The following is a 15,955-nucleotide window of genomic DNA, read 5'->3' as shown; positions in this document are numbered from 1 at the left end:
GGTGCTTGTGGTTGCGTTGTGACGTCAAAATAGAGGCGTATAAGCTAAGCCGTTGTACAAAACGATTTACCAAAAAGTAATTTTGATTATCCACTTACGTAATATAAGTGTTAAAATTAAAGACAAGCGCTGATTCTTCCGTGTATTTTAATATAGCGGTGTTTACATGTAGTGTGCATTAATGCATGAGAGGTATTGAAAAAGTAATGCTTGTGTGAAAATATAGTAGTATCAATAAGGTTTGAACATCAAGATGATGGTGCATGAAAAATCTATTTATTGTCAAAGTTGTATGGACCACTTGGTGCTGAGTGATAATTAGAGAATTCTTCGAACTGTCTACCCCAAACATATTCGAACGCACGTGTTAGCTATCTGAAACACGATTACTTAGCCTCAGACCACGGATTCACATGTATCAATATTATATGTTTTTGTCATAAAACATCGATAAAACATCACAAAGATATCTTAAGCCGGTAAAAAAATATGTAGAAAATTGAAAAGTAGGTTCCTTCGACGCGTAGAAAACGCGCTTCTCACTTTCCCTCGTTTGTTCAATGAAATGGGACCCCCGTTACGTGTTGTACTCAAAATGAGTATAATATACATGATATTCTATGAAGTATTAATATGATTTTGACCGAATCCGTATGCTAAGTGCATTAGCATTTTAATTGCTAAAATTACAGTAAAATCTGAGACCAGGTGGCTCGATGACTTGTGATTTATATGGTAATAAAAAATAACTAAAACTTTAAATCACGCTTAGAACGATAAATACGAATTAAAAGATGTAATTATGATAAAACAATTTAAAATGTCATTTGGTTAATGGCACCGAGCCATACACGTATGTATGTAATACCTTCACGATTCTAAAATACCTCTAATCAACAATTCCAAGGAAGTCGACAGCATTGTTTGCTAAGCGCTAAAATCAACGTGTCTCTATGTGCGAGACTCGCGCAGAATACATTTAAGTAAAAAAACTATAAGAATAAATCTTTAAAAACTTTTAAAAGCGGCAAACAAATTAAATTAAAAATAAAATTAAACAAAATAAGAACATAGCAACAGATTCGTAACATAAGTTTAGTGTTTAAAAAAAAAAAAAACGATACGACCGCCATTACAAGATGGCCGCTGCTTGAGGCGGGAAAACCAGAGGCCTTGAGAACCGGTTCTAGTGTTCGCGCACAACTCCATACTGCCTCTAGATAGGATTAATGGCGATTTGCGTATTCAAAATTATTACAATGCTAAAAACGAAACAACAAAACTGGAAAATGGATGTTTGATTTCAAATGACAAAGCTATTGGAATGGAATCGAAATAGTGGAGTTGATAATTCTGGTAGAACAATGAAAATAGCTTGTTTTTATGACAAAATTCACGTTTTGTTGCACGTTACGTTACTACCATGATTAACTTAGCAAACTAAGCCGTTTCGAATTCATTATTACGAGAAAATGAGTAAGCGCTAAAAACCGAAATGATTCATATTGTGTTTTTATTTTTAAATATCTTATTGATTTTCAGTCTTGGAACTAAGTTACCCATTTTGAAACTCAATTGGTTTTTGTTCTTATCTGACAGATTTGTATAGTTAGCTACTTGTAGAAATGAAAATCAGGTGCGCTAAACAATAAATAATCTTTCAATAACAATAATAGTAATGAATTTACATAACAATTATAACAGATAAATCCATAGGAGCCATTGTTTGTGTGTGTACTATGATATTGCTTTGTATCAAAATCAGCTTTCCAATAAAGAAAATGTAATTATTTGAATTATCTGATATAAGTTAATTAATATTTGCAGGTATGTTTGTATATTGGCGTAGTTTTGGACTATTTTTTTCGAAATTTGTTATATGCAGCCTTATATGCAGTTTTCTTTCACAATGTTCATCCTAGTGCCTGTCTTTCATCAAATAAGATCACAAATTTCATCATCTAACAAATTAAGTGCAAATAAAGTGCGCTTAACACATCTATTATGCAATTAAACTATTTTAAATAGCACACACTATTATACAAATTTGTTGTTTCGTTAATTTTCCAATAATACTAAGTCATGTAGTTATAATTCCACGGCTAGTTTACTCAAACAATACATATTATTAAATATTTACTTGTTGAAGTTAATTGTCACACAGGGACCAAAGTTTATAAGTACCTACTCAAATCTTCTTAAACAACTTTTTTTTCTTATTTAATATATACTTAAGATATGCCACATCCGAATACTTTCATTTCTGGTAGCAATGTACATATCTCAGTCTTCTAGGCGATCCTAATTTTATTATCTTGTGTGATGTGCTTTCTTCTCGTGATACAATCGGATCAGATATCACCAATTCGTGTGAAAGGAACAAGTTGAGTATTTCAGCCCCTACCACAGTTCTAGGTTATTTGTGATTAATAGAACGTGATTAATAGAATAGCTTATTCGCGAACTCTCATCCTTGACATTCTATTGACAATGGTATATGTCATAGTGTGCAGTACTAGTGTGGTAAGAATCACCCCTGCCTCAAGCCTGCGCAGAGGGGATTGCCCTGAGGCCCGATCCACACTCCCGCAAGGGGACGCGAAGATCCGACGTTATTGTGTGGCAAGTGCGGTGTGGGTCGGTCACCTACCAAGTAAACTGACGACCTGGTGAAAATCGCTGGGTCACGTTGGATGCTGATAGCAACGGACCGGCCACACTAAATATAAATAAATAAATACTTACACTAACGATCACGCCACGTTAACTGGCCCCGTGCTAAGTTCGTAAAGAACTTGTGTTACAGGTACCAGATAACGGATATAAATGTAAGATTTTTATTATACACATACGTATATATAATATACATCCATAGCCCTGGAAAAGACATTTTATATTTATCATACAAATGGGAAGATTCCCTTGGCGGGATTCGAACCCGCGACTCCCTTGTGTAGTAACCATGTCACTTACCACTACCACCAGACGGCCGTAAAAACATTTGGACATCAGTTGGAGAGGCAGCTCAGCAGTGGATGGTGGACAGGCTGAGATGAATGAATGATATGGCATAGTCAATAACGTTAAAACCTTGTTTGTTTTTTTTTTTTTTTTTTTTATTTTATTTTTATTGCTTAGATGGGTGGACGAGCTCACAGCCCACCTGATGTTAAGTGATTACTGGAGCCCATAGACATCTACAACGTAAATGCGCCACACACCTTGAGATATAAGTTCTCAGTATAGTTACAACGGCTGCCCCACCCTTCAAACCGAAGCGCATTACTGCTTCACGGCAGAAACAGGAGGGGCGGTGGTATCTACCCGTGAGCAGACTGACATGAATGAATGATATGTCATAGTCAATAACGTTAAAACCTTGTTTGTGTATTTGAAAACCAATAGTTGCTTTTTCTGTCTCGCGATAAGTTATACAGTCTCTCATTTATAGTTAGTTTCATGTTAACAGTCACGCTTTTATTTATATGCACGTCCATTAAGGTTTAGCTCGTGACGAACTCGTGGGAAAACACATTCTCTGTAAAATATTATTTCAAATAAACAATACTTTAGGTTTTGATGTCACTCAACTTTGTATTAGTTCAGCTTAACATTCAGTTAAAAAATCATCGCATATCATTCACAGTTTTGCGAATTGATTAAAAACTGCACGAGTTTATTGTCCTATTTTTTTCTTGAGCCCCTTTTGCTTAACCACATCCATTAGATTTGTTTTCTCCATTGTAAAAAAACTCCATTTATGGGCATCGCGATAACACGTATCTAATCAACTCCGAACTTTGTTCTCTGATAATTCGAATGATAAAAATATATCCACAATATATTACGATATGACGTTAAAAAATACATTTAAGTGAATATCGTCAAACTAGTAACATTACTGTAGTACAGTTTATTGTTGAATTTGTTCTTTACATTGAAATAAGTAAATTATGGTTTGGTGTTTAGTAACAACTGAGAGTTAGCTACTCTTGAGTTGTTAGGTCTCCTTCGGAGGCGCTCGGGCAGCTGTTAGCAAATCCCACCCCTCCTGGCTGAGCCTTTGCTCGCCCACCTGTCCTGGTGAAACTGGAAAGGCCTCCGGGCCACCAGTAATCCTTCAATCATAAAAGTATCACGGAGAGGATTTTTATTGCAATCAGGTAATTTTTTTTTTTTTTGTAATAATTTTTCTTTTAATTCTCCCAGGTATACTTTGATCGATGTAAAGCTTAACCTATAAATTAAAGCCCCAAATTCATCTTTAAAAAGTGTTGAAAATAGTGTTTTCAATTTCGATTAATTCATAATAATCATGCTAATTGCGATGATGTTCTTATATCACATCAATGTTGTTACATTAGATGCTTTTAAAAACTGAACGGGTTATATTTGAAAGAACTGAGAATAGCATAGTGTTAGCGCCATCTGTATTTTATCAATTAAACTAATATCACTTCTTTCAAGTTTACACATAATTATTTTAAGCTTTTTCTGAGGAAGAAATATTGTTGTTTAACAGCTCGATAGTGAAAATTACCTATAAATGAATTGATCGGTCTGAGTCTCTCTAATGAGACCATTTTCTTTAACTCTGGAGAAAGTCACCGACTAATCTTAAAGTAAATGAGCTCACGGCCTACCTCGTTGTAAGTGTACCTTGATACTTTATCCTTGTGGGCTAGCGATGTGCTCAATCAGTTAATGGTATCTCAAGAATCTTAATACATATATCTAATAAAATCTATGATTGAATATTTAATTTTGTATAAATCACATAATTTACTGCCATAAATGCGTCATTATAATTTTGATACGGCCATTTTTATCATGACGATGTGAATACGTATTGGATAGGTTTTCACTTGAGTTTTCCTCCTAACAAATAATTGCTAACACGTGATCTCTCAAAGTATCGAACGTGTTCTAAAGAAGCTTGTTTAAAAAAATACTATCTATAATACTCGCAATGGGGCGCGGTATCATATCGCTCATTCATGGGTCATTGGTTTCCCGCTGGTACTGTTACCAGTATAATTGGACTAGTCAAGCAACAATAGCAGGACGTATTATGAACTCGCTCAGTTAGAACTATCCTCTAACTGGTACCAAGCAGATAGTTCGACTTCTTGTCTTGTGGTGGGTGATCACAGATGTAGAAACGTCTATGGATCTGTTACATCAACACCAGTGTGCTTAGTGCGAGTTTTTTAACGATCTCGATATCGTAAAAGATAACATTATGCAGTTGAAACAGTGCCCCTAGCGGCAAACGTAGGCAAACGTTCCAAATTTTTCCATACAAATTTGAGGTAACTTTTACGCTATCGACAACGTTAAAGAACTCGCGTAATCAGTCCAAGTACATACACCTTCGAGTTAACTTTTACGCTATCGAGAACGTTAAAACACTCGCATTAACCACACAGTAAATCATAGTACCTATATAGCAACAAGCAGCGATTAATAGCCGTCACAATAACACGCGCTTGGCTATTGTCTCCGTAATTTGACGGTACAAACCTTTGACTAGTTCGATGCTAAGACTTTATCTAATTTCTAACGCGATAAGCCCCTTGCAAGGAGAAATGTTTAACGTGTCAATAACACTGTTTGTTCACAATATACCGAGATTAGAATTTTATTATGAATAGAATTGGACAAACGAATTTATCGATTGCTCATTAAGTATTATATTTGTTTTCGTTATCAAATTTTTAGTAATTTGATGTTTATAATAATCATTAAATGGTCTTGTAGTGTTGTTTATATGCTACACTTGAAAACGTCAGTTAAGTTATGAAGTAATAGATTTAGAATAAAAATTCATTTTCAATAAATAATAATCTAATTATATCTAATAAATGAATAAAAATAATTATTATTTAGGTAAAGCTAATTATAGATAGAAAACCTGCGTTAGCTCACCGCCAGTTGGCAGCGTTCCCAGAATGCTGGCAGCATTTCCGCGCTGGATAGCAATGCTAATTCTTTGTGCAAAATACGTACCGGCGTTCTGGTCTCCCGAGGCCTCAAATAGTTTTTTTTAAGGTCCTTAAAAAAGCTTTTAGCATTAAATTGATTTAATTACAAAATGAGTTTTTCGACGCATATTCGCAGAGGGTCGTGATTCCGATCCGGTGGTAGATTCTGCGAATCACTGCTCTTGCTAAGGCTAGTGTTAGCAAACTCTCTCAGGTTGAACTCGTGAGCTTACCTACCGATCCGCGTGTATTTGGAATAGTCTCCTAGGCTAACAATGAATAAGCAAGAGCAAATAAAGGTTAAAGATAGGAAAATGAGACCGTAACCCGTTTGGGACTAAGTTTTTGCAACAACTCCTTCAATTATATTTCTTTTTCCGCAATCCTGTTTGGGTTGTGGCTTTCAGGACTTGCTTAGCGTCAGGTGGGTTTTTAGCCAGCCAATTATATTTCACATGTCATTTATGTCTACGTATTCCAAAAACGTCAATAGCATAACATAAACAATTCAATAATCTCCATTAACTTATTCATTGAGTGTACACAGAATAAATTGCGAGTGGATTTGCCATTGAGTCGCTTGCTGTGTTATTACAAAACCCACGAGCGTACCTTGAATTAACTCAGAAGGGGGGAACTACAGTTGAAAGTACCACGGAAGGAGCACCTACCGGAACGGTGGTCAAAAATCATACGTCACAATTGGGGTTTCAGCCTTATATCCAAGGTTCGGGATACTGACAGCTTAATGATGGATGACAGATAGATCGTGAACTAGGGTATCACAATCAGATCCGTGAAGGTCAACGAACATTTATTTATCTACACAATTGTTGAACTAATTTCCCTGCGATTTTAAACATAAATTGAGATATTCAAGTAATGTGTACGAGAAAAACTGTCATTTTACTATGTATAATATTACGACATATGTTCAGGACATAGCTACAACCAAATCTATCCTAAGAAGGAGGAAGCCTGGAGTTCTTTAATACAGGTCTATGAACTTAATGCAGACTTCAGCTCTTTCAAAGGCTAAGCAAGAAGGTTAAGACAAAGAAATCAATAAAAAATATTATTATCTACATATTAATACGTAAAGCAAAAACTTTGTACCCCTTTTTACGAAAATTGCGCTGACAGAGGAGTATGAAATTTCGCACACCTATAGAGAATATAGAGAAGGAGAACAGAATGTGAATTTTTTTAATTGTGCATAAAAAATACAAATCAATATAAAAAATATTACACACACAACCTGCATCAAACTTTTCCTATTGCTTATAGTCTGTTGTCAAATTGAGAATAGATTAAAGATTGTTTCTCTTTATTAATATTTGTCTACAGTCTAGTCTTGGCAAAATCTGTGATTATAGGAGTATATATCTATAATCACAAAAAATCTTTGAAAATAGAATCGTAATAGTGTACAAACTTATGATTTCAATTATTAATAAAGTCCAATTTTGACTACCGGGGTCCCACTAGTTATTATTAATATAGAAATTTTGTGAAATTCAGGGGTTACGTTAGAACGTAAGTATAGGTTTATGTTACGTAGCACATACATACAACAGCAAAAAACCTTTCAAACGTCAAGACCGTGGATGAGCTCCTCGCCTACCTGTTGTTAAGTTGTTACAGGAGCCCATACACACCAATAACATAAATGCCGCGACTCTTCTTGAGACATGAGTTCCATGTTGCAGTTTCGTTGTAAAATAGGTACGACACCCTTCAAATCTAAAGGAAGTTGTGCTTCACCACAGAAATAGGCAGGGCGGTGGTACCTAACTCACAAGTCGCCTTAGCTTTAGTAAATATATGCTATATATATATATATAGAAAATTCAAAAATAGAACATTTAAAATATATTTTCTAAAATAAGCCTAAAATAGTTCGTGAAATATACGTGTCCCGTGAATTCATTTATCTACTGAATTAATTTACGTCTTTGTAAAAAAGCACTCGTTGATGTCTTTTTTATGGAGCACGTTATTTCCTGTACACGGACATTAAGGTTTCATTCTAAATTAAATTTAATTGTAAATTATTTAAATGTAACATTTACAGATAGCTAGCAATTAGGTTTTTCATTCAATAAAATTACCAGTCATGCTACACTACACGTGTTTGGATAAGTATTTACAATTAGTATAATATTATGACTACATATTATGTATATAAATAATAATAGCATATAAATATTTGGATGCATGTAATCATTTAAATAATATAACGCTATGCGTAAAAAATAATTAAGTAAAATATATTCAGTAGTTTTTCAAGCTAAATATGAAGAGATTGATATTTATTGCATAATATCAACTGTCACACAAATGGCTGGCTAATAGAGGCATAAAGCTTATTTAATTACTGTTTATTATAAAAAGAGCGAATTGCGGAAGGTGTGACGTCATTGGTCGCTGCGTCTGTTTCCTTCTTTTTTAAATACATACTGAACATATTTCCTATACTATTAAGCAATGCTCACAATATCAGGACTGCCATTATTATAATAAATATTTTTTAAAAATTGACGATAAGATAAGATACCCTTTCGTTTGAATCTAGAACTAAAGTAGGATTTTCAATACTATAGAAACTAAATACTGGTGTAAAACATATAAAAAATGTTTATTTACAATCTTTTTTTTATGCTTTATTCCCATACCCACCTTTATTCCCAAAATCCACACCATAAATTTTGCTAAAAAAAATGTATAAAATTTATGTTGTGGATTTTTTTTATTGCAGTAACCACCATATCTATCCTTCCGAACACGCCAGTAAAATGGTTAGATTCCAGTATTTCTAGTACTAGTTTTTGCCAATTGGACGAAATTCTTGACACGGAGACACGATTTAGATTTGTTTTCTCAAGACACAAAATATTTGTTTGCAAAAATACTTTTAAAACGTTAGATAAACAGAGAATAAAAAAAACACCCTGGACTGTTTTATCATTGCTCTTTTCCAAACAGATATCTCAAAACATCCTGATTATCACTCTCCATCAACAAGTACGCTCAACAAATTAGATTACCACAACAATACGGTCACGTTGCAAAAACATGGAGAGTGACAAATCAAAAATTAATTTTCAATTAATTTATTGAAAAATTAATTTTCGATTTGTCATAACGTCACTCGAACATTATTAGATTTCGATGACGTTATCGTGATGCTGGTTGTATGAGAAAAAAAATCCGTGGCGTACTTTCCGTCGTGACGTCGCAACTCATTGAGCTAAACCTTCATAGCGAACGCCAGCTCAGTACTAGCGTGATCTATCTAACGTACACACGCACTCATCCACCAAATTCAATAGAGAAAAAAAATTCAATACAAATGTTCTGTGGCAGCTGATTGTTGATAAATTCAATTCCTCAAATGTTCTGCGGTACCTGATTGTGGAGTAATCCGATTCCTCAAATGTTCTGTGGTCGCTGATTGTGGATAGACATGGACCGAACGTCAAAGGTGCATCAACCCCGGTTTGACAGTTGGAGGTGATTGTGTGAGTGCGGCCTTTTTTTATTGAAGTGACATTTGACTAATATGGAGGGTGAAAGTCGGTGTTACAAAGTGAGTTCATCAGTTATAGATTCGGTGGGAAGATTATTTTTAACCGCCTTCTCTTCAGTGTTTAACTTGAGCGCCGGTACAATAAAAGTCATTGTTATCTTGATTAAAGCACTTTTACGGTTCAATTTCCCATTTATTTTATTGGTAACTTAATTTCCGTCATTCTAAATTCTTCACGCTATAGTCTCGGTAAATGATTCTTAGAATATAACAAGATTTTAATAAATTACCTTTCATATCGTGTTTGATATTTTGCTCGCTTCTTGTATGCTGTAGACGCAATCAAATCGAATAAATACTGAGGAGATTTCGAATTTGAAACTGGACTTAGAATTTAATAACAAATTCGGAGTACGGGTTTGTTTACAATAAATACCATATGGTATATTTATAGATCTCGGTACTAATAGTTGACTTATGTAACTTTTAATGATAGTTTGAGTAGAGGACGCCACTATAATCACTGTCATTCATAGATTGCGATTTCCATAGTACAGCCAAGCTTTGAGTACTAGATAGCGGAGTTTGAGAACTTGTGACCAAAGATAGGATCGATAGTGATTCCTAAAATTTTGCACTTTAAATATTACTTACTTTTATGCAACGCAATGTAACACATTATAAGTCAATGGTCTCGCAAGAGCGTTCCGACATTCGGCTATTACTGTACGTCTTACAATGCGCGTTCATAATATTAGTAAAGCATTTTTTTTGTTGGGATTAGTAAAAGAATGCCTATTTCCATTGGTCTCTAGGTAAAATTATTAACGTCTCAGGTTGTTTAAGTGCCTCCTTTACACTCTGTATTGTAAGATAATTATATTGTTCGCTTAAGTTACTCATTAATGGTAGAACCAATACAATATGAATCCAAATTTGAAAATGCAATTCACTGCATTAATTTACTGTCCAACTGTATTATCCTTGGAAAGGAAAAATTTAAATAGGAGTTATTGGAGCGAGTAAGGCAAAGACCGTGTTCTATTGGGAATGTATCACGCTATCTACGCGGAATTTATATCAGTAAAGATTCTTTGATTCCCATAGATAATAATAAATTTTAAATCTTCGCCAACGACGCTTCCATAAAAATTTCGAGAACGATTCTATTAATGCACCACAATAAAAATAAAGATAAATTTTATCTTTTGACATCAGTTTAATTGAGTTTCACCGTTTCTGGGTTTTCCGTTTTACGAATACTAGTTTTAGTGTATTATGACGACTATAAATGTGAATATCGAAATTTCTTCTTCTTCTTCGCTTCGCTTCCTCATTACTGAGGGTCGTGACCATCTTGGTCTAGTTTTTGCACCGGCTTCCTCCAATGTTGCCTGCATTCAGCCTGATTAATGGCTGGTGTTTGTCGAAATTTAGGTTTTGTTTTTAATTAATATATTTCAAATATAAATACAATACGTGTATAACAAAAATAGAACTTACCGAGGATTTGCCTCCAAAATTCCAGATCAGTACGCACTTCGGTTACCTAGATTATGAATGTTTAGAATTCCACTCATCGAAAGACCGAAATATCGGACAATAGTAATTGAATTCATACATTTCTTGAAGGTACTGTGACAATTCGATTTGTTCATGACTCGAAACTACCAAGGCATTATAAAGACTAAAGGTAATTAATTGGTGGGTATTTGGAGTTCCCCTCAAAGACCTTCAGACCAGACAAGAGTCATTGAAGAATTTACTTAACGATACATTAAATTCAACATATGTTTTTCTTGGGGAATCCCAACCACTTATTTTACAATAATACTCTGGTTAAATATTATCTATCTCAGACATCTAAGTGTTCTGCGCTTATAATATTAAATTAGATTATGCAAAGCACTTTAAGTAGTTTAAAAGTCCAGTTAAACATCTGTTTATCCTATTTATGGCGATGGAATTCATACGTGAATTGTAATTTAGGTCTTTTTTTTATAGAAATCTTGTTTTTGGCGTCTAAGCTGGAGTCTAAAATTGGCGTTGTTCTAAGTTTATGAGCCATTATAACGCTAGTAGTAGGTAAAAACGGATTTTATCAATGCACCATAAATAAAAAAATCTAATAGGATAAAAATAATGTTTTAAATTTGTAAACTTCTCAGAAGAAGTTCTCGACGTTAATAAAAATTGAGTTCTAATAGCCGGTACAAAACTAGATTTAGAATTGAAGAATCGAAAGGTTATGGTCGGTTACTTTAGATCGGTCGTTGATCGTCTCGCCAACACAAAGCCTTCATAAAACTATATATCGCTGTTAAAATCCAACTTAAATTGAACTAAGTTTCCATGAATCTTCTCAGCGATAACAGATTCAACGATTTTGGTAAGGCTTTACAAGACACATTCAGAACGTTGTTTAATGTCCGATCTAAGTTGATCTCTACGATGCGGTTAACATTCGTGACTGGTAGTTCAGTTTGCATTGGTATTTTAGATCGGTGTAGCATGTGAAAACCCCAAGGTCTTGTTGAAAATGTAACAGGAGGCTGCATTCGTAACAGTCACGACGCGCGTGCGCCCTACCGCCGACATCACAATGAAATGACGTAATATTTGTGTCCGTGGTTTTTGTTGAATGGGCAGCTACTTCCTGTATTGTCTATATACAATTACGATAATGTACAAGTACAATTACTATTAACGTTTCAAGCGCACTCTCATTAGATATTAATAATCGGTTTAATTATCGATCGTGCAACTTAAGACTGTTTCCTGTTTACTGGTGGTAGGACCTCTTGTGAGTCCGCGCGGGTGGGTACCACCACCCTGCCTATTTCTGCCGTGAAGCAGTAATGCGTTTCGGTTTGAAAGGTGGGGCAGCCGTTGTAACTATACTTGAGACCTTAGAACTTGTATCTCAAGGTGGGTGGCGCATTTACGTTGTGGATGTCTATGGGCTCCAGTAACCACTTAACACCAGGTGGGCTGTGAGCTCGTCCACCCATCTAAGCAATAAAAAAAAAAAAAAAAAAAAATGTCCACTTCTTGATTTCATTATATTAACTGCGTTAGTTATTTTTTAGCTATTGTTCGATTTTGGCGATTTTCGTGGGTATATAATAAACAAATACAAACCATTCCAGATTATATGGGCCCCAGTTTTCTCCTTATTTAATGGGCATGGAAAGCACGAAATGAGACAAAAACAACTACAACCAGATTCCAAACCATTTTTTTGACCAATGTTATAAGTCTATACACAAGCCTGGAATATTATTAGCCAGGGTAATTGACTATAGGCACTAAGCGCTACAAAATATCATCATCATCATCATCATCAACAGCCCACAGTCGTCCACTGCTGGACATAGGCCAAAATATAGTGATTGTATAACATACAACTATATATAGTTCTATTTAAACAACAAATAGGATCGTAACAATGTTTAAGGATTAATAGTTTAATAATAAACTATTAATGTTTATATATTTATTATATATAAACTATTATGTTAATATAGTTTAATAATAAACTATTAATGCTTTTATTGATAATCAATGCATCGATAATTCTTACTTATACGTCTCCCACTGGCTGTGGTATGAGGGTCTTAAGTTGACCTTGCCATAACCAGACAACGTAATTAGGTTAAAATATCAAATGAACCAAATCGCAGGCCTGGAATTAGCAAATAGTTGAAAGGAACTGCAGACTTCCGACTGTGAACAAAAACTGGGCGGATATCGCGTAACCCAAAAAAAAGACGGATGTCTGTTAGTAGGTGTTGCAGTTCATTGATAAATTAGAATTGTACGCATTACGGTTTTTGCCTGTAATTGTGTGTTTCATTGTTTTGTCTAGCCTGTTTGATTATACATATATTTATAAGAAAATAATACAGCAGAAATACCCTCCAAATAAATAGCTTTTTTCGGTTAATTTAAGAGATCAATGTTGTTCGAATGTTTTTTGTTACGAAATTTGGACATCCGCGATTTTTTTTGTAAATGTCATTAGGGTGATTCAGGTCTTAACCAGATTTCTTGTATACAGTGATGGCTACCACTACACTTAGTCTTAATTATTTATTCACACTCTTGGATAATCTACAAGGAATTAACACAAAGAAATTTCAGTTTAATTTGTTTTTTATTAAATTGTTTATTTATGTAATCCTCTTAGAATCAGACGTCATTAGCATACACGCTAATTATTGTATGTAATGACCAAAAAAATCACTACTTCAAAACCCGCGTTGAATTCAATAATTTATATCCGCGTTACAGGCGCCAATCTATACTGATTTATGCACGAATAAAATAATTTACGCAAATTATTTGGGCCGTTATTGAGTTGAGTTTCAAAGACTACGCCATTATTTTTTTTCGCCCGAAATGAATTAGTTATTGGCGACATTGTTTTTTTAATAAAACTTTAGGTACTAATAACAATATGTAGATCGGTATTTGTAATGTCATATCGACATAATTAGGATAATAATATGGCGGTTGGTTTTATTACTTCAAATTCCTATACAGCTTTTAAGCCTGTTATTTTTTTCGATTGTTTGGAGTATTTCAATTGAGAGCTATTCTTTGATGTGCCCAAACATCATCCATGCTGTTAATAACAAAAAAATAGGCTGGTCTCACGGGCCCACTTTATTAAACAACAATATGACACTAGAGAAGTTGATTACATTTTTCTTTGGCTCATGTCCGTTGTCTAATAACAAACAGTCGGTGAATTCAGATCGATATTTCAGTTCTATCACAGCGAAACGTAATTTTTTCTGCCTGTTGATGACAATGAAATGAATCTAGATTCAGTTTTTAACCTCTTCAACGAGAGGGGCACGTTAGTTTATTAGTTGTTCCATTACAGAAAATTGTATTGGTTTTGAGAGTGCCACCGAAAGTCACTGTCATCAAAATCAAGAATCATCAAAAATTCTACAGAGATGTGACAAAGTTGTGTTTACGTGTGGCTTTGCTTGGATTAAAAATTATAGATCTCGGGAATGGTACATATTTCTAGGTGAAAATTCCTAAAAAAAAATTTTCTTTACCCTGATTACGTGTATGCAGATTTTCACGATGATTGGTTGAGTAGCTAAAACATAAAAGAGTAACAAATAAACTAACTTTCGCATTTATAACATTAGTTCCCTCGAAACATATCTTACTGGTGATCGACATAATAATTCATTGGTCCCTATATTTATGTTCAAGGTGCCCTATATTTATGTGATAGGCAAAAAAAATTCTATTATGTCTACAACAACATTTCCAGTTTCACACAACAATTAATTGCAACGACGAAACAATAATATAATTAAATCGTGGGAGCAATGCAAATGGTCATTGTTTTAATATATTAAAAAAAAAAGTTGTAAAGGTTCATTACTTACTCACAATGACTTGAACGTCACGATGTACGTAGGCAAGTTAAGTACTAAAGTCTGTGAGAGGGGGTTGTATTTTGATAGCGTCTAAAAAAATTCATTGAGTAACAAAAAAGGAACTTTCTAAATTTCTGATATATCAAATCTCGAATCTCGAATTTCGAAAATCGAAATCAAATGGTCATTGTTTTTAATATACAAAAAAAAAGTTGTTAAGGTTCATTACTTACTCACAATGACTTGAACGTCACGATGTACGTAGACAAGTCAAGTACTAAAGTCTGTAAGAGGGGGTTGTATTTTAATAGCGTCTAAAACAACTTAATTGAGTGACAAAAAAGGAATTTTCTAAATTTCTGATAATATATCGAATCTCGAATTTCGAAAATCGAAATCAAATGGTCATTGTTTTTATATACAAAAAAAAAAGTTGATAAGGTTCATTACTTACAATGACTTGAACGTCACGATGTACGTAGACAAGTCAAGTACTAAAGTCTGTAAGAGGGGGTTTTATTTTGATAGCGTCTAAAAAAAATTCATTGAGTGACAAAAAAGGAACTTTCTAAATTTCTGATACATATCGAATCTCGAATTTCGAAAATCGAAATCAAAATATTCGAAATTTTAAATATTCAAAAGAACATTTCGTACATATGTAATTAATTCTTTTAGGTGCTCAATATTTCACAGATTTGCCAACATAGATTTCAAATTTCTTGTCTTCACGCTGTCCATAGTATCTCATTTTAAAATAAACAAAAATGTATCTTTAAACGTAGAGCACGATTCAATAACAGTAGTACAAACAGAACTCGAGTGATGGCGTAATAAAATTTTAACGTAATTGACGCTTGGGTTTTGACAAAATTAGTCATAACCAAATTTAGATTTAGCGTGACGTTAATGTTCTGTGCTAGCAGACGTAGCCATCTGGATAAACTGACACGTTGGCCGGTGATCTGATATGATACGCACGAGGCTCGAACAAATATTTGCTCGAGATCTCAAGACCGAGCAAAATAATAATT

The 15,955-nt window shown here is 34.1% G+C and overlaps 1 protein-coding gene across 4 annotated transcripts in view; it reads left to right on the top strand.

The window, feature by feature from the left end:
* The window catches only part of LOC101746525 (DNA-binding protein D-ETS-4), a 50,955-nt gene that overhangs the window by 16,834 nt on the left and 18,166 nt on the right, over nucleotides 1-15,955 (top strand). The window contains exon 1 of one of the 4 annotated variants that reach the window (XM_004927923.5): nucleotides 3,869-4,163. The exons of 1 other annotated variant lie outside the window; for it this stretch is intronic. Coding sequence is in view for 1 of the 3 variants with exons in the window: in XM_021349045.3 (XP_021204720.1) it covers nucleotides 9,547-9,573 (27 nt within the window). In the remaining 2 variants the exon portion in view is untranslated. Of the gene's footprint in view, nucleotides 1-3,868; nucleotides 4,164-9,202; nucleotides 9,574-15,955 lie in introns of those variants that run through there. 2 more of the 4 variants (XM_021349046.3, XM_021349045.3) reach the window with 2 other exon arrangements.

Source organism: Bombyx mori, chromosome 13, assembly GCF_030269925.1.
Source record: "Bombyx mori chromosome 13, ASM3026992v2".
Lineage (NCBI taxonomy): Eukaryota > Metazoa > Arthropoda > Insecta > Lepidoptera > Bombycidae > Bombyx > Bombyx mori.
The sequence above is the reverse complement of the archived record's forward strand: the minus strand, read 5'-3'. Positions and strand labels throughout refer to the sequence as shown.